Here is a 20,241-nt window from a genome sequence, read left to right as displayed (position 1 = left end):
AGATAAGAATTTAATTGCAATTGGTGAAATGCTGAAGAGTTGAACCTTTTTTAATAACACCTTTCTACATTAAACCACAGATGAGGAATAAAGTTGGAAGGCTGTACATCAGGACAGACGGTCACATCTGAGACAATACTAGATCAGCAAGCTTTTTGTGGTTGTACAGAGAAAATTGTCTAAAACGTTTATTTCTTTGTAGTGAAGCTAGAGTAAAATTTAATGATCTACTCTCCCTAGGTAGCTTTTTATGTGACTCTCTGTGAAAGGATGCCATGATCCAAATTTTATTTAGGGACAGCTTGTCAAAATATACTTGTATATATCCCATGACTTTTTCAGTTGCAGCATGCGCCTTGCAAAGAAGCTTAAACTGAGCTGATGTACACTTAGAATTTCTCTTGCATTGATTTACACAAAGATTGGCATGAGCAAAAATTCAGATACAAGCATGTGTGATGCTAAAGGATCATTAAAAGGACACTGAGTCTTTAATGTAAATCCTTTATAGCAGGTATTAATAATGCATGTTTGTCACAATAATTTACATTTGCCTCATCAATCTTGTAATACTATTGCAAGACAAGTCATAATATGAGTCATAAAATACCAGCAGCCGTCATGGCAACACTGAATATCCTTCATGTATAGCCAAGGGAAATACTGATATAGATCTTCATAGTACACTGCTCTCTTGCCCATCATGACTTTTCTGTCTTTGTCAGTGGATTCATTAAACATGAGGAAATTGAAAGTATAGTAACATTAAAGTAAATAGACTGAGCATTTGTCTCAGCTATCTGCAGGATTTCTGATTTCTATAAAAGCCTTTCTGAAATTCTTTCTAACCAATAGCTGATGAGATTAAAATCAATTTTAAAACCTAAAAGCACATTTTTAAGCCTGTACTTCAGTACAGTCGAAAAACAACCTGGAAGTGACACATGAAGCTGATGAGTTATTAGATTGATCGCAGACTTATGCTGGTGCCAGACTGGTATGCTGAGGTAACATTCTGGTGTAGATTCAAAGGCAAATTACTTGGTTCCTCGCTTGAGTTTCAATTTATAAATCTTGTTTTTTGTTGTTTATTGCCAAACTAGTGTATTTCCTTGCTTCTGAAGAAACAAAAGAGAAATTGGAGAACAGATAAAAAAAACTGTCATGTTTAACCTTGTTATTAATTTTATTAACTTATTATTTGTCTCCTTCATAGGCCAGCTAAAATCAAGTTGCATCATTTAGACTTTGTGACCTTGGTCCCTCATAGCTCGGATTTCTCTGAGTTGCTCTACCTTATACTGTAATCGTACCTCAAAGATGAATAGGCCTTTAGAATGTGAGGGTTTTTTGCTGGTTCTAAAAAAAACTCTTTGTAATTTCCTGATAGTGTGGTTTCTCAGGACTAGCCTGATTTTGCCTTGGCCTGATTTTACTTGTTTCCAAAATTGTATAGTGTTCCTGGCTTTTTAAGCTATGTCAGTGGCATATATGGATGATCTTTGCTTAACAAACTATAACCTCTCCTTCAACAGAAGCTGGAGAAATAATTCTCCATTTTCAAACTTAATCTTGTTACTAGAAAGAATAAGCAGGCTCTGATAGTGAAACATAGAGAAATAGTAAAATAGTCCAAGCACCATATGAAATAACATAAATTAAAAAGATACTGAGACTGAAGAGAAAGAACTTGTGACCATGTTGGCAGGATGCTCTTGGCTCCTTGTAACACTCTCTCCACTGCACTGTTCTTGAAAAAGACTGTAACCATAGTTATTGAAATTTTACGTAGAGGAAAAATGGAAGGATAAGCATAATGTAAATACGTCAGAAAGATGCTAGAACATTTTAGGATAAATTTTGTCTGTTTCCGAGGTTTTTCTGAATTACTTAAATTGGGATAATGCTGTTTGAAATGCTCATTAGAATAAAAATAAATATGTAGTTCCATATATACAATTAATTTTCCTATAGAAGAAGTCTAACTGAAAATCTTCCTAAATTATCTTTGCACTGAAAGTGCTAAAGCTGAAAAAAAGGAAGTTGTCAGAATACGTGACTGAGGGGAGGAAATAGAAATGGAGACATAAAACCATCCCTTCTAGCTGCAATGCTTTTTTAGTTTTTCTTAACCCACTCTTGGGACCTCACCTTCATAACAATTCCTCATTTTTGAGAAATCTTTACAAAAAGGAAGACTGTGATTTAATATAAATAATTTAGTCTTCTTCGACTTTATTTTTTAAACAATCTCTGATATAAACTGTCAGAGAAACAAAAGCAGAACTCTCTATAGATTTGTGGCTAAGCTAGCATACTATCATTATATCCCTCCTGGATTTGGAATATGTTTTAATTGATTTTTTTTCTTCCCAATGTAGACTTAGGTGTTTCATAGTTTTCATAGTATCACTATAAATACAGCAAAACAAAATTTGTCCAAGCCCTGTGGGAGGAAGACTAACTTCAGTGGTTGGGTTAACTCTACTAGAGGGGCAAAATAACATGCTGCATTCAACTCCTGTCTCAGTCTTCATTTTTAGTAATGTCTGCCTTTGAAGCATGCTGGTTTTTTTTTTTCTCTCATATTTTCTTTAATAACCTAGGAAGGGCAAGGTTATCTTATTAATGTTGCATGTGAAATTTTACTTGTGAAACTGAAGGCTTTTTTTTTTTTTAATCTGTTTATCCAGGAAAATTGTAGTAAAAATTACTTGTTTGGAGTATAATGCCCTCCTCTCAAACTCTGAACCATAGATCACCAGTCTTTAAATGAAGACCTTCAAGTTGTTGTTTCTCGTGTTATGTTTGAAACTGAATTGAGATCAGACCATATCTGTAGTGATTTCCTCAACCTGTGTGTGGGAGTGTCTGTACATGTATATATCCAATTAGTTTGTGCATAGATATGGTGTCATATCTTATTTTGGATTAATTTTAATCCAAAATTAATGTATTACTTTTGTTCCATGGAATACCATTTGTAGTTTTGCAGTGAAGCATTTTGGCTAATCAGATTGTTCAGACTTCGTTCAAAATGCATGTAGAAGATGAACAGTAGTCTTGCTGTGTGTCTATTCAGTTAAAAAAAAAACCATGATTTATGTTTGTATCAGTTCTGAAATACTTAAAGTTGTTTGTATGTAGTATTTTCCAGGAAAAACTAGCAGTTTCATCTGAAAGAGCTGATATTTTTCCTTCAGAATTTAAATAATGTCTTTAAGGAAACTGTGCTATATAGATACACCTTGGCTCCAGATCATAAAATATATAAGAATCCAGTTGTGTATCAGGAGCTGGTAACTTCTTTTGTGCAGATACAGATGCCACATAAATATTAATAAGTTTTGATAACTCTTTGAAATAAGAGTTATTCTTACTTTGTAGATGGAGATGCTAAGGCAAAGAGAGGTTAAAGTACCTGCTTTACCTGTGAAAGCCATGAATAACTGGGAACAGAAGTCAGATGGTTTGACTTCAGATAATTTATTAAATTATAATCTCTCCTTCCTTCTCTCTCTACACAAGTATTTTCCTCAAAGCGATGAAATGCAGAACCTTAAGAGTTGAATTTGGTTTTAAGGAGTGACTAACTGTTACCCAAGTTGAATCTTTAATATTCTTCTGTAGACAATAAGAATAGTGATGGTGTTGTATTGCTAAGTTTTCACAAATAGCTAATTAGTTTTGATGTATACCTTATTCTCTGGCAAATTAAGTAAGTTGTCAAATATAATTTTTTTCCTGTATTATGGACAAATATCATTGTTCAAAACTGTCAAAGATGGCAGTAGCACTCAATTTCTAATTTCCTACTGTTTCCTAGGTAACTAGAATACAGCTGCAAAACTGCTGTGTCAAATGGAGAGAAACTAACAGCCAAACATTTCAATTTTTCTCCTATTCTGGAATTTGAATTAAGTAAATCATAGAACTAGCACTGTTTCAGAAATTACAAGGCATGGGACAGGAGAATGGCATTCTGATTTTGTAGTGTGTTTTTGACTTTTGGTTTTCTGTACATCTTCTAAGATTCCACAGGAAATGACAAAAAACTTGTAAAATAAATCACAGCGGTGTTTTTTTTTTTTTGCAACTTTGCTGTGTAGTGGGATCAGTCTTTTCCGTGAATGAAACAAGCAAACAAAAGAGAACAAGAAAAATAAAAAATTACCATTATTGTTTTCCAGGACTTCAGAAATCAATCATTTGTTTGTGCAGTAAGCTCAGTTCAGAAATGAAGAAGCAAAAAAAAGTATCAGAGAACTGAATTAAATTATGGAGTTATGCTCAATGAATAGATTGCTTTTACATGTAGATATATGCAATTTAGTCTCTTTAACATTGAATGTTTTTGTGTTATTCAAGATTTCATAAGTTATATAAATAATGATAATGAAATGATACTTTGATAATTAATGTTGACTGACACAGTCTGATTTACTGGGGAGGAGCTTTAAGAATATATATTAAGAATTTTCTTTCAAAACCAAAAACCAAACTAAAACTGTGATACTTTTTGTTTGTCTAAATGCATTGGTATAATTACTGAGATAAATCTGGAAATGTGTCGACAATCTGAAAGTCTGTTATGGTGAAGTTCATTTTGTATCCTGACAAATCATCATTTCTGGTTTTGTTATAACCATCTTTGGCTTTTGTAGTTCTGGGTGTGATACAATTTACAGCATGTTTCTTTCTCCATTACATTAAGATTAAGCATAAATTACTTTTCCTCTCAAGGTTGTCATACTTAATCCCTGCTTGTCATTTTGTGTGCCTTTCAGACAACTATTTTGCGGGTTATGCTGATTAAGTTAAACACAAATAGTGCAGCTCTCCTAGTTCTTTCTTGTGCTGCTACTCCAGCCTAGAGGTGCTGTTCTATACATCAACAGAGCCTCGTTCTTGTAACTGAAACATCTACTGCAATTATATCTGTTTTACAAGATGGTTTTAAATCATTAAAAAAAACCAACAACAACAAAAAACAAGAAGTGATTTTCTTCTAAAAGGTGCTAGCAGTGTTTTCATAATGAGGACTGGTTTTCAAAGAAGTTAGTGAAGCACTGAAAGAATCAGACTGATCTATAACATAGATGACAAGCACAGCAGAAGCCAGTGGACTATCAGGGCTGGGACTGTAATTCTGAGTCAGGTTGATTTGTAGAGTGAAAAGGATCACTTGAAGAGCAAATTACAGCTGTTATCTTATAGACATGATCAAAGCAACCCCATAAAGAACATTGGCTTTGCCACTGTTGTTGAATTGAAAATAATCCTCTACTGAAGATAGGTTAACAGAGTCATGAAGTTGCTTTGTGAACTGTATTCACCTTGTTTGCAGCTGGTTGAAAATCATAGAATGGTTTGAGCTGGAAGGGCCCCTTAAGACTATCTAGTTCCAGCCCCCCTGCTATAGGCAGGGGCATCTCCCTCTAGACCAAGTTGCTCACAGCCCCACCCAGCCTGTAAAACTTCTTCCATAACCACAAAGTCTTGAGTAAGAAAGTTAAATCTTTAATATTCTAATGAGTATTAGCATAATTATTGTCTTCATAGATGCAAGAACCTATTTTCAATTCTTGATCACTCATTATCTTCTAGTTGGGTTGGTGGGGGTGAGCATTGCTTCTTTTATAATTAATTTTCCATTTCTTTTTCTAACTCAGACCTTTCATGACTTAAGGAGATACTCTAAAAAAATCTGGAATTTTACTGATTTTATTACAAAATAAACTGCTTTACTTGTTCCATATCACTAAAGTAAAAAAAATTTCTTTGCAAGCTTTAGAATAACAGACTGAGAACTGTTTGATCAAAAACAAATTACTGGGGATAAAATCTAGATGTAATAACTAGGTCTGAGCAGTGTGTTATCTAACAAGTAGGACTTATGTTCATTTTTTCCCGAAAGTATGGGTAAAAAGTTGTCTAGGGGAGACAAAGTGTTGCTTCCTTTCCTGGCCCAGTTTTCTGGAGTTCACCCAAATGAATTAGTCTGCTGAACTGCTGTCTTCCTTCCCCATCACCTGGAGCTTGGATCCATTCAGATGGCAAACTTTCCTCACTACAGCTCCAGAAGGGTTACAGAACTCTTCTGTTTCCCTACTGAGAATTCCTGTATTATCCCTGAAAAGCATCCACATAGTCAGTTTTACAAATTGTATGTCCTCAATCTCCATGCCTCTGGCAATTAAAGGACAAATATGTGAATACTATATGTAGCTGTTGCTTAAAAGTTTAATTTTGCTTCCCCTCTGTTATAACATTTGAGTTTGTCAAATAGTTACTCCCTATTACATAGCTTTTAGAAATAGAAGGTATCCTAGAATGTTTTGAATTCTTACAAATATTTTTTTATACCTGCACCATTTAACTTCCATCTCAAGAGGCCTCCCCTTTTCATATCTGAGTTTCACTGTAAGGTTGTGAGAAGCATGTAGGAACTTTTTCTCTCTACCATATGAAATGGTGATGAAGGTACATAGTGATACAATGATGTTAAATGCATTGAAGTGGTAATCTCCAATTGCATAAAAATAAAAAACAATTGTTTAGGCAATTTCTGTGAGATAAATGTTTGTTTGTCCTTTATATTTGTATTTTATAAAAAGAATTATTAGAACACAGCTTTATTTGCTAATCAGCATGGCATATTTCTGTCACATTGGAGTTAACAAATAGTACCCAACTGTCCATATTTTTCTGCGATGAGTACATGGTAACTATGCACGTTTACATACCTGATTTTTATGAAGGTTATCTCAAATGAAAAAAAACCTAAATAGTTTATCTATTCAATTTAAAATATAAAGCATCTGGTATAATAGAATACCAGAAGTAAATTACATGGTATTTCAAAATAAATAGCAGCTGTAATCATTGACTGTAATCATGGTACGCAGGACATTTGTTGTAGCAATTTTCATTTCATAGAAAGACTTGATAATGAAAAGATGAAACTAGATCTTAGATCTTATCCTAGATATCATTTGTTTTCCCCTTGTGAATCCAGATTTTCTTGTTCATAAGTTTCATCTGTCCAGAACATGAAAAGCTAAAGCTGCTTTATGAACACTCAAGTGCAATTTCTACTTTCTGAAGTCAAATGTTATTGTGAAATATATTCTTTGGAATATATGATTTTCTAACATATTTTCAGTTTTTACTGCATATATTGCTCTGTGATGTTATGGACGTTTACACAAACTGCTTTCCCAAAGGTCGCATTTCATGAGATCTTCAGGTACCCCTTCTCAGAGTGACTTGAATGAGAGAAGTACAGGCTTAAAACTGTTCAGACTTTCCTTAGCTTTGATACACAGAAGATTTTATCTACTCAAAATATCTAGAACAGTAATTATTTTTGGCCTTTATCTGAAAACCAGATAAGGAAATGCTACGGATAAAGATACAGCAGAACAAATTCCTTGCCTCATAAAGCAACCCTCTTGATGTTGTTACAGGGAGTTAATACTCTCCTCTTTTATCCTTATTTTTTAATTTACTTCTCCCTGTTCCTAACAAATCAAATTCAAAATGAGCTTGTGTTGTGTGTTTCCTTTTCAGGAGATAAATGCAAACCTACTGAATACAGCAAAGTGAAAAATATGTTATTGGATCTTCAAAATCAGAGATACGCTGCACAATCAGAAGATAGAAATGTTGGTGAGAAAGTGGCTTTAAGGAAACTTCTTGTAGATCAAATGTTTCACTATTTTGATTCTGACAGCAATGGACTTGTGGACACAAATGAATTGTCTCAGGTAAGATTTAGATTTGTTTCCATTAGCACAGTAGATATTCACTTGCTATTGTCCAGTCTTGATACAGGGAATACCATGTCTCAGGATGCTTTCACTTTAGAAAGTATATGTGTATCTCTGAGGTGGAAAACTTCATTCAAATATTTGGAAAAATGTTAATTAATCAGAAATTGTGATAATTATTGAGAAACTTGAATACAGTTACTTTAAATATACATGAGGAGGAGCAGAGTATATTATAGTTTGCTTTGTCTATTAAATATTCTCTTGCCTGCTGCATGTAATCTTGAAGTCCAAATGTATTTTAAGAGTTAAAAAAAAAAAAACAACAAACAAAAACCAAAACAGTATTTTAAAGCAATTCAGTTATACTAATTGAGTTTCTACTGTGTTTCTAAACAGCGAGCTTTATTAACTAATTGCAGATTTATACCAATAATGGTTGCACCCGTAGGCATGACAGGACTAGCTATAATCTACCTAAGAAGGCTAACTCTATGACAAATGTTGTCATGGCAAATGTATCTTGATTGACTGGACAGTATAGAATTCAACTTCTGAGAAACTGTCAAAACCCATCAAATTTGATAACACCAAATACTAGACAGACACTAAAAAAAATGTGAGAACATTTTTAGTTTGAAACCTCTTCCCCTTGTCTTATCAAAGCAGATGCTGCTAGAGCATCTGTCCCCTTCCTTCTTATAAGCCCCTCTTTAGGATTCTGACAGGCTGCTCTCAAGTCTCCCCTGAGCATTCTCTTCTCTAGGTTGAGCAGCCCCAGCTCTCTCAATCTGTCCTCCTAGGGATCATTTTGCTTTGCAGTGAGTGTGGGTTCTCTCACTGCATTTTATCTTCTATGTGTCCAACTAGCTTTACTCCTTTATGTAAAATTGAGAGTAATCAGAGGCTTGAAATGAAGGCATCTACTACAAATGTATTAAAATATTTTTTTATCTGAAATTATGGAGTTTTTGCCTTAGCATATTGATGCCAGGGGAAAAATTTGACACTTCAGAAAAAGTAATATAATTGCTTTTTTATTTTAAAAAAATGCCATTTCAAGTCTGAAAATGTTTAAAACATCATGGATTATAGCAATACACTTTAAAGTTGCAGACTATTACTTACTTTCTTTCATTTGGACAATTCTGGCATCTGAGTGGGATTTTTTCATGGCTCTGTAATCTCATATAAAACTCAAGTTCAAAAATACATCTTGCTTCATTACACAGTGTAAATGTCAGGCAAGGTAGTCTACAATAAAGATAAGAAAATGATAGGATTGTGAGGCTCCATACAGTTTAAATAAACTTGTTGTTCACCTGAATGCTTCTGTAATCTGACTGCTTTCACTACTGGGCCTTAATCATTTCACATTCTAATGTCCAAACACTACGCTGATGACATTTGGTACTGTTAGAACTTTTTGATTAAGTTAACCTTGTAGCCCATTCTGTTTTGACAGGTAAATACAAAGAAGTAAAAATTGCTTTTCTACCTCCAATTACCTTGCTAGATTTCCAAAGACCATATTGCTACTGCTTGCTTAGGCTTCAGGGTGATCCTGGAATTTATGAGCCTGCCTTATCCACAGCAAATCCTGCCTCTTTTCAGATAAAATGCTTTCCAGGGTATGCTTATGCTCATTTAGGTACAGTCTGGATTCTTGTTTTTAGATTAACTACTTTATATTTGGCTCTGTGAAACCACAGATCCTTTCTTGATAACATCTAATCATCTGATCCATTTCCTTCCATACGTGGCGCTATCCTTCTCCGCATTACTATTCACCTCACCCATATATGCTAGCTGCCAATTTGTTCTTTGTATTTATTTTAAATGATTGAAATAGGATGAGTCACAAGACCTCCAAAATACCATTTAATTCCTTATTGACACCTGTTTTTTTTTCAAGTTTTGCAATTACTGACATATTTATTTATTTATTTAAGCGATACATACCTTATTGATACTGCATATGTTGGTTGGTTTGTTTTTGTTTTCTCATAATGACACACTGTGTGAAATACAAAATACTTTCAAGAAGATATGTTTAGCAATGTACCTTTGCAAATTAAATCCCTAGAATAAGTAAAAGAAAATAAAAATGGATTTTTCTGGCAGGCTGTATTTCTTAGAAGTTGGTGTTTTAAAAAGTTGTGGCAGCATTTAGCAATACAAAATGTATTCAGTCTTCAGTTGTGGATTCCACTGTTTATTTCTTGAACTGAATTTTTATGTCATAATATATCCCACCTTAAGGAATTTTACTGATAAGTGAGTATCTGTTAAAAGGTTCTGTCAACAAGACAAATATGGTGAGTTAGGGACTCCTGAGTACAGTCAGTTTGATCCTCCTGATTTTAAAACACTCATCACTGATGTTTTCTGTTTGCTAATAACTTGATAAGTAGTCAGTTTTCCTCTACTATGGCCTTATGCAGGTTATAATTTCTTATCACAGTCAATCTAATCTAACTCCAGTTTTCTACTAAAGCATGTAATTCCGATTTCATTTTTCAAAATCCAGATCCTCATACCCTAATGCCTACTCTGGCCTGTGTCTCTTGTGATAGAAGGGGAAAAATCAAATGAAACTCTGCAAAGATGAGTTTTTCTTCCAGAGAATTAGGGAGTGTAATCCCATCGCGTGTGGAGTCTATAAATGGGTGGATCTGCAATGGTTGGAACAACTCGTCAGCAGCAAATAGCAGTTAATTAAGACTAATCATGATACAAAATCACTTCTTGACTTGCTAAAACTTGTCCTCACAGATGTTTTGGGGAGTTCTGCATATTGATTAAAACTGAGTGAAATTTCCAAAGAAGCCCGAACTATATTGCTATGTTTAAACAAGCACTGAATCTCATATCTATTATCTAATGTTGAGCTTGCTGAAGATAAGAATTATGGCAAATATGCCAGATAAATGGTAGCTATCCACAGTATCATTCTTGGAAATATTGCAATCATTTGGACTAAACATTTATCAATTATTATTTTTAATGGTTATTGCTATTTTGAAAATAAAATTGAACAATTATCAGATGAAAAACATCACAATAGATTTCAGCTCAAAGGATGGAATCCAATAGTATTAATGTACACCTTAAGATACAGGACCATAGTTGTAAGTGTTGGTGGACTTCTGGTTTTGTTTCCTCATGGTATGTGTAATGTTAAATCCTTGTTTGTTAAATCCTGAAGCTAATGGGAGTGAGTGTTTTAACCAATTTTAGACCAGCTTTTATGAAAAACAAGCAAAACAGCAGTGCTTCTCACCCTCCAAGTGTAGCATTTCCATGAAGCAGCTGTGATTCAAAGTACATTTCATGGCTTGAAAGCTCAGAGATTTCATTTACAGTTAAAGATACAACAGTGTGTTGAAAACTTTAGTCTTACTTCTTTAACTACAGAAGACTTGTTATTAATTTTTCCCAAGCTACATTTTTGTCCTTCATGTACCACCTGTAAGATCTACTCAATTTAGTTTTCCTTAGTTCAGTTTACTATAAACCTAATAAACGGGCTTTTAAAGTATGAGGAGTAGCTAGCACTAATGTTCAGGTAGCATAGTATGCCTCTTTAATTAATAATAACTAAAAGTTGCTTTGTGTTAGTTTTTCTTATCTTTGTGAATGGTTTTTGTAATTTCTAATATGCTAATAAGGTTATTGTCTTTTAAAAATATGTTTATGTTAGCATACAGTAAATAACTTATATGAGGAAAACATATTTGTCCTTTCTCTTCTCTGTAATACTCCTATTGTTCTCTTTGATACATTTAGACATTTTGTATTTACATGAATAATAACTGAATCCATTATTTTCTATTCCTGCTGATTCCTTTGCAGTACAACTGAAACACAAAAGCCTTTGTATCACTTGATTTTTCAGAAGCTATCACATAATGCAAATGTAATAGTTTTTCCCAGTTATTTTGGGGGACTGAGGACAGGAGGTATAATTATTTTACAAATGAATGAACTGTATTTGCTTTCACTTTTCTGTGTCTGATACAAAACTGTGCAGCCATCAGGTGATTGGTTCTTTCAGATACAAAAATGTTGTTATACATGCACTATGTAAAATGAAAATTCTGAATATTTGCACAAACAAACATCTTAAATACCTTGTATGATATCCAGGACTTCAAACATAAGTGTTGCACAAATTAAAGAATGCTTCTCATGGAATTCATGTGAGTGAAAATCTAGTAGCTGTTAATTATGAACTGTTTACGAAGTGGATGTGCGCCCATAATGAAACAGTGGTCTTTTCAGGTCAACTACTTTGTTAACAGGTTCTTGGGAAGATAATAGGCTTTTCAAAAGCCTCTAAGAAGCTGATAACATTAGTAGGGCAATCGGTGTTTATTTTAGTTAATTTTGAAAATGTCTGAATTTTTTTTTTGTGGTTAGGAATTACTGAGAGGAAAAAGTCGTGCATACGTGTGAAATTATCTTCTCATGGATATTCAAACATTTCTAAATCACCATTCATAAATATGAACAAGTTAAATCAGCTTTATCATTCACAGCTACTTTCTAGTGCTTCTGTCTAACCAGATCATATGTATTTCTACATATTCTGAATTTTTTTTAATAATCTCAGTAAGTCTGTTTCAAAGATATAAACACTAAAACTGCAATAAATAATTACAAAGTAACTGGAAAATCCCTGACTTCACACAGTTTCAGTTCTTTGCCGCGTAGCAACCTTAAAATGATCTATTAAATGATTATTAGAAATAATTAATTATACCAGAGAACTCTAAGAGCCCAATGTAATTTCATGGTTATAATTTTCTTGTCAGGTAATAAAACGGGATGAGCTTGGCAAGGATCTGTCTGACTGCTCTCTGTTCGATTTGCTGAAATACGATGATTATAATAGTGACAAGCACCTAGGTCTGGAAGAATTCTATAGAGCTTTTCGTAAGTACAAAGATTAGCCTACTCTTCTTTCAGTTTTCTTTCCCATCTCTTGCTTTGTCTTTCTGAAATGGCATTTTTTATTTTTTAGATTTTGATATGTCAAGGTGCTGTACTTAAACAACGGGTGTAATTTAGCAGTCATGATTTTATGACTCCAATGGAAATCAATAAGAGATCCATTAGTGTCCATATTTCTGAGGGATTTTGGTAATGGACAATTTGTAGATAATCTTCCTTAATGCCAACATGCGTTAAAAAATCTTTGTTGTGCACTAGTGAAAAGAAGTGCAGTTGGGATGCTGTTATAGAAGAAAAGGTAGAACATTTCCCTGAACCCTTTCTTACTGAGTGCTGGTAAGTAAAACCAGTTGTGATAAACCCAGCAACAAATGTAGTGTGTTAATTGGTGCTTTAGGATTCAGAGGGATGTACTGATTTGTAATATACTGTTGCCAGGTGCTTGTTCTCTGAATTCCGAAGGTGACTGAGATAAATGCTTATAGTACGTATGAACATCTTAACATATCCACAGGGATACGAATCAAAATGATATTGAGGAGGAGAAAGAAATAGGATGATTTCTAGTCCAATATTCATTCCTTCATATAAGGTACATATTCATTACATTGTTTAAAAATAAAAGCTCAAAAAACTTCCAGTTCATTGTGTGCCCAACAGCCAGAGGAATGTGAAATACCTTTAATGGCTGTAATTATGGCACAATGAATGCTCTTTCAATAAAAGAAAAAATTAGCTCTAGTTCCACTGCATTTGGTCTTCAGAGAGCTTGAATTTAGTCTTTCTAATCTACATCAAAAGTATTAACAAAAATTACATATTGCAGTGAAAGTGTACCAAATGAAACAAAACTAAAATTAAATGACAGCCTTCTGGTCATTAGACTACTACTCTTACAGCAAAACAAGCTGAAACCAAGCACACCACAGAAGCCAAGCCAAACTCACAGTGAACATGACAGCTCCAGTCCAGGGGTGTGTGATGTGACCTGCTACCAGCAATGGGAAGTTCTGTATTTGTGAATACAAAAAATTAATATGGACAGGGAGCCGAATTCATGCAAGAAGCACTCACGTGGCATTTTCCATCATTAAAGTACCAAGTTAAAATCAAACTAAGCATAAACTCTTTTTTTCTTTAAAAAAGTAGGAATGCAGAAGAGATTTATTCGAAACAAAATAAGAACTGTTCCTTTTTCAGAATTCTCTTTGGGTATTTCACTGTTTAAATTTTTTATCCCAAAATAATATTATGTTGTGGTAGCATGTATTAGGATTGTGAAATTATTACTTTTCACTGTTTGATTTTTGACCACCTCCAATGTTTTTAAATATGTAGAAAAAGCAATCCAAGTAATCAAAATATAAGCGGTTCTTTTTTTGAATACTTCTCATAACTACATCTTGATTGAGATATTGTAACTGAGCAATAGAATTGGCAGGGAATAATTTTGATTTTTTTTTTTATTTAAAGAAGTTTAAGAGACATCTGTTACTCTAACTAAAAAATGCTTTTCTTACACCTTCCACAGTTTTTGTCCCTTGAGCTGATAGCGTGCATCTCTCCATTTTTACATTTTTCATCACCATATTTTAAATCTAACTACCAATCTCAATGTAATACCTGATGCTCCCAGTGGGTTTGTCTCTATACCTATTAGCAGGAGCATGATACATTTGAGAACTGTTGAAATCCTCTCATGCTCACTGAAGGCTGTCTGCCTAACAGCTGGAATAAGATTTATTGTTATTTATGGTGAAGGGCAGTAAAGAAAATTTGGGTTCATAATACTGGAGAAATGGATCCTATGCAAAAATGCAGTGCAGAATTCAGTTGTTTTATTCCTTGTTTTCTTTTTTCAGGCTTTATAAGTAATGAATTGCTTAGTTAAATAAAAAGGGAATGAAAGAAACGGGAAGTAGTAGTTCCAGTGTCTTGTACAAGACAATTAAATGGGCACAGAAATACAAACACTGGGTCATGGAGAAGGAGGTGGGATATTGGTTCACCGCGGTTTGTGGTAATTCCTAAATCATTTCATAAGGATACTTTAGAAGTAACTTAAGTACAAAACATACCAGAAATAGTAAATTATATTCTTATGACGTATATTTGAATGTGATGAAGACTAAAAAGCTCTCATTTCTAACTATAGGTTTTAAGTGATCTTCTCTACCTTGGGCAGGAGAGTACTATGCAAAAGAATCAGGAAATTCAGAAAGCTGAAAAAGAACTGAGAGTGGGCACTAGGGGTATTTGTGTCATCAGCTTGAGCCTGTAAAGGAGATGGTTATAATCAAGCATACCGTGCACATTTCTAGCTGTGATTTTAACTGGTATTTAAAAACACTTCAATAGGATTTTGATCTTTGAACCCAGCTGCGCAAAATTAAAAGCTATTGTCACTATTATGCTGAGCAGCTTGCTCTCTTAAAGTTTTTTTCTTTTTAAAGGATTAGGCAATTACATTTTATTTAAATATGAATGCATATCTATGAGCTTTATTATCGGTACTGCCGCATTAGCACTTGCAGGTAAGAAATCTTTTTTTTTTCATTGGCATAGTGAATTAGAAATGTGACTGTCATCTGAAGACTGTAAATTTAGAGTCAAGTATGACTATAAGCCTTACTGCTTTATCAAGAACTTGCCACAGGCAACAGGAAGCCTATTTTTTTTCTTCTGCTGGTAGAAACGGAACCACCTTAAGGGCAAAATAAATCATTGACTGTTGTAAATGCATTAACATACATATAAACATATATGTATACACATTTTTAAATGGTATATACATATCTGTATGGTATATATATAATATAAATTGCATATATTCTGTGAATTATTTTTGTCAATCTCATTTTGTTTGCAAAATGAGTAAAAGAGATAAGAAGGATAACTTAAGGTTAAAATATAAGCAGTGGTATAAAAATTCCTTTATCTCCTTTAGAAGATCAGATGCTGAGGCAGTAACAAAGAAGGAAAATACTTGAGAGGGTGAACTGCCTTGGAAGTATGCACTGAAGTCCCAGTTTGCAAAATGTTACGAGAATGTGAAGGTGCTTACTGGCTTGTGTAGTGTTTTACAGGCAAGCAAACTTGATGCGGCTTCTGTCAGCTGCTTTCACGTATATCATGAGCTTGTTTTTGGTGCCATGGCATATATCCACTAGATATACTTACTAGATGTAATAAGTTCCACTAGATCAATAGTGCATATAGAATGGTACTGAATAATTATTTCCATTAGGATAAGATAAAATGGAAAATTCAGATCTGCTTAGTTCTTATGAGCATGGGACTGAAGGGAATCATCCTGAACGTACCGGTCAGTCCTCCACTGCCCCAGCTGTGCAATGTAAAATTGTGTTCTGACATTGGTTCAGCTCCATCTTAGCATTTTGTTTTGCTGGTTTGTTTTCCCTCACCACACAGTCCTAAACTAAAAGATTTTATATAAGAGAATGTGTTTTTAGTCAGAGCAAGATGTATTTAACTTTATCTGAAAGGGTGGCTGAAAGTATAAGATGCTGAAGCCAAACAAAAGGTAGAAGTAGAGGATACAGATTCTTGAAAGCTTTTTCTTCTGTAAAATAAAACTCAGCTGATGCACTTTTTGTATTTCTCAAGGATCTTCTGTCTTTATGTAATGTCTTCCATGCTATGAGGATAATACTGTGTTTGCTGCACATTCAATCTGCCTGTCTTCTGTTGCGCTTTTCTAAAATAAATAATAATTTTCTCCTTTGTAGTACCTTAAAAAATGAAATTTCAAAGCAAGTACTTCAAGTGGCCTTCATAGTGGCTTACAAAATCTTGAGGGATACTAGAAGTAAGTAAATAGCTATAAATTATTCTGTTTAATCACTCAACAGAGTGTAGATACATATGTTGGCGCTTCTGTGATCACAGTAGAAAGAATTATGGTGATTGAGATATTTCTGAATAGAACTGATTGAATACAATGAATATAAATTACAATTTTATACTAAATAAATGCTTTTTGTTGGTCCTTTACAATAATAGAACTAAATGCTGTAACAGCTCATAGTCTGCATAAAATCGAGGAAAAAATGGTACTTGCCAAAATTTTTTAGATTAATGTAGAACTATTTTTGTTATCTTATGCTCCAAAAAGGAACCATGAAATTAAACACTAAATACTTAACTGAGTGTAAAAATTGCCTCTAGATGTACAAGAAATTATCAGAAAGCACTGGCTACCAAAAATGAAATAAGACCTAATTTTATTAGTCCTTAGTCTAACACACATTTTTCAGTTTGACAGGAACTGCACGTTCTACCTCAGCTTGCAGTTGTACATTGAGGTTCCACTCAACATGATTAACAACATCCTAATGTGTTGTGTCGCTATGATTCAGAATGACAGATACTGCTACTGTACTAGCTATTGCTTCCTATGTAGCATGTATATTAGCTACGTATACATATATGTAAGTTCAGCAAGACCAAGTGCTGAGTCCTGTACTTTGGCCACAACAGCCCCAGGCAACACTACAGGCTTGGAGCAGAGTGACTCGAAAACTGTGTACAGGAAACGAATCTGGGGGTGTTGGCTGATGCTCGGCTGAGCAGGAGCCAGCAGTGTGCCCAGGTGGCCAAGAAGGCCAATGGCACCCTGGTTTGTATCAAAAATAGTATTGTCACCAGGAGTAGGGAAGTATCATCCCTCTGTACTCAGCACTCATGAGGCTGCAGCTAGAGTGCTGTGTTCGGTGTTGGGCCCCTCTGTACAACAAAGATCTTGAGGCCCTGGAGCATGTCCAGAGAAGGGTAATGAAACTGGTGGAGGGGTCTGGAGCACAGGCCTTATGAGGAGCAGGAGGGAGCTGGGATTCTTCAGTCTGGAGAAGAAGAGGCTCAGGGATGGCCTTATTGCTTTCCACAACTACCTAAAAGGAGGTTGAGGCGAGGTGGGGGTCAGCCTTTTCTCCTATGTAACTAGCGATAGGACTAGAGGGAGTGGCCTCAAGTTGTGCCAGGGGAGATTCAGGTTGGATGTTGGGAAATAATTCTTCTCTGAGAGAGTGGTTGGGCGCTGGAATAGGCTTCCCCGGGAGGTGATGGAGTCACCATCCCTGGATGTGTTCAAGAAATGCTTAGATGAGGGACATGGTTTAGTGGGAGGTATTGGTGATAGGTGGACAGTTGGACTGAATGATCTTGGAGGTCTTTTTCAATCTTGATGATTCTATGTAGATGCATATACTCTATATACTTAAAAGTACCTGAGAAGTGTTATTCAGGTCACAGATACCAAATTGATATCGTATTGCTGAGGTATGTTTGTGAAGTTGTATGTAAACCTTCAGTAACAACTGCTGTTACAGAAGTTGATCAGGGATAATGATGCAGAACTTCCATTCATCTGAGCTTTTAGGATAACCTGTGTGACCCGTGCCTTATATGAATGTCAAGCCTTGCGCTTTGTTTTCTCTCAAATTATGTGGAAGGGTAAACAGCAAGAAGTATCCATAAATGTAGGTCTTAGTTAAGAATTATTATCAGGTAGTCAAGTTCCTGCAAAATGTTTTTAAAATACCAGTGCTGTCATTAAGATAGATTCATTCTTACTTTAGTCTGTCAACTGCAGTTATTACAGGTTCGTGTTCCAGTATCCTTTTTTGAAATGCATCTCCCTTTCCTTCCAAAGAAAAAGACCAGAATTTACCACTCCCCTTTCCTTCACCCCCCCCCCCCCCAAATCTAACTAGAATCGTAGAATCGTTAAAGTTGGAAAAGTCCTTTAAAATCACCTAGTTCAACCAGCAGTCCTTCAGCACCATGCCCACTAAACTACATCACTCAGTGCTACATCTATATAAAATCTATACTGAATTATTCTTTGAAATCAAGTAGACTTTCCATTGACTTCTGTATTTTATCTTCAAGTCCACAAAGTCTAACTCAAAAAACACCTAGTGAATTTATATTTCCAGTGATTTCAGTATTATGTCCAAAATATTTAATGTGAAATCTGAGTCAAAGCTTTGTAACTATGATGAGTCCTCAATAGAAAAGCTGTTTAACAAATAGGAGAAGAAAGAGTTTCTGAGGATCTGTCTCCTGCTATCATTAATTCCTGTTTGGCAACAAGTAGAGTGGGTCAGATTGTTCAGGAGAAAATTATATTTCAGCACTAGCCCCTGAAAATACAAATTAACAACACACTGAGTAGAAGCTATTGAACTTAGTGGTAATATTTTTTCACTCAATATAATCTATCTTAAATTCCTACCTGTGCTATGTGTATTTTCAATCTAGAGATTATCAGCTGGAAAAGGAATACAACCTTTTGTATAGAGTGAGCAGAATTTTAAGCTCATTATTTCAGTCAGGTGCATTTTTAAGGCATAAAATGTTGTTTCATAGTTTGAAGTAGTACGCCTGAGATCTTTCACGTGCTACTAAGTCATAATCCCTTTTTTTTTTTTTTTTTCCAAGAAATGTTGTTTAATCAAATGATGTTGGTTTGTGTTCTGTTATAGAGATAGGAATTTTGTTACTGCTTTTACTTAGAACTTTGGGCTAGGAAGATAACATTTTCACGAAAATGCATGAGAACAGTAATTCCATTTAAAAATACATTTAATGACAAAAAATGACTTAAAGTGTCTAAGATTCTTAATTCTTTCTAATTTATACTTACAAGCCTGTTTCATATGTGCCCAACTTCACAAGATAAGATCAGGAGCTTGGTAAGCCTTGTTGAAAGATTTGAGGTGGCTTGGGAATGAGTGCATCGGGCCACTGCTGGTGCTGGGCCTAGCTGTGGGGTGACTGGGGTCCTCTTGGATCACAACCTCAAGTGCATCTTGCGATTTGACACAGAGCTATATGCTATGGTGCAGTGCTACTCCATTCCCTCATTGTTTCCAGCACAATACACAGCTTATGTTGCATACGCTTTCAATATAACCCTACCGATACTGTCAAGTTATACAAATCCTGAAGCTCTGTAAACTGTAACAGTTTTATATGGTCAATACACAGGACTTCCTAAACAAAAACATTTCCAATCAAGTTGCCATTAGAATTTCACTTTATTTATTGCAAGACTCTCTTTTGCCCGTCTTGCCTTCTACCTTTCTCTTAACGATCACTTTGTGTGTGATTTTTATATAAAAAAATAAGCATGTTTATTATTACTTTTTCCCTTAAATGTTGCCATTTGGCAATGTGGAAGTCCTCTGGGTAATACCAAGCTTTTGGTGCAATATTGCCCATTCAGTTCTGGATCAGTGTGAGAAATAACTTTTTTCAACAAACTTAATTTTATAGCATACATTCTGAACATTGATTAAGATGTGATGATATTATGTAGTTTTTTTTTTCTTTTAAAATTTTGCCTGCTTTTTGCTTTTCCTCTGGACAAGGAAAAAAAAGATTTTATCAAGATATTGCACAATCAGATATTTGACATGAAGCTCTGATTACATATGATGTTTGTAAATTTATATAGTCCTGTTAATGTCTCTCCTAGGCCACAAAATAT

At 34.5% G+C, this 20,241-nt stretch overlaps 1 protein-coding gene across 1 annotated transcript in view; it reads left to right on the top strand.

The window, feature by feature from the left end:
• Positions 1–20,241, top strand: part of FSTL5 (follistatin like 5) — a 302,163-nt gene that overhangs the window by 186,184 nt on the left and 95,738 nt on the right. The window contains exons 5-6 of the mRNA XM_021396567.1: positions 7,573–7,769; positions 12,590–12,710. Coding sequence (XP_021252242.1) covers positions 7,573–7,769; positions 12,590–12,710 — 318 coding nt within the window. The remainder of the gene's footprint in view (positions 1–7,572; positions 7,770–12,589; positions 12,711–20,241) is intronic.

This window comes from Numida meleagris, chromosome 4, assembly GCF_002078875.1.
Source record: "Numida meleagris isolate 19003 breed g44 Domestic line chromosome 4, NumMel1.0, whole genome shotgun sequence".
NCBI lineage: Eukaryota > Metazoa > Chordata > Aves > Galliformes > Numididae > Numida > Numida meleagris.
The sequence above is the reverse complement of the archived record's forward strand: the minus strand, read 5'-3'. Positions and strand labels throughout refer to the sequence as shown.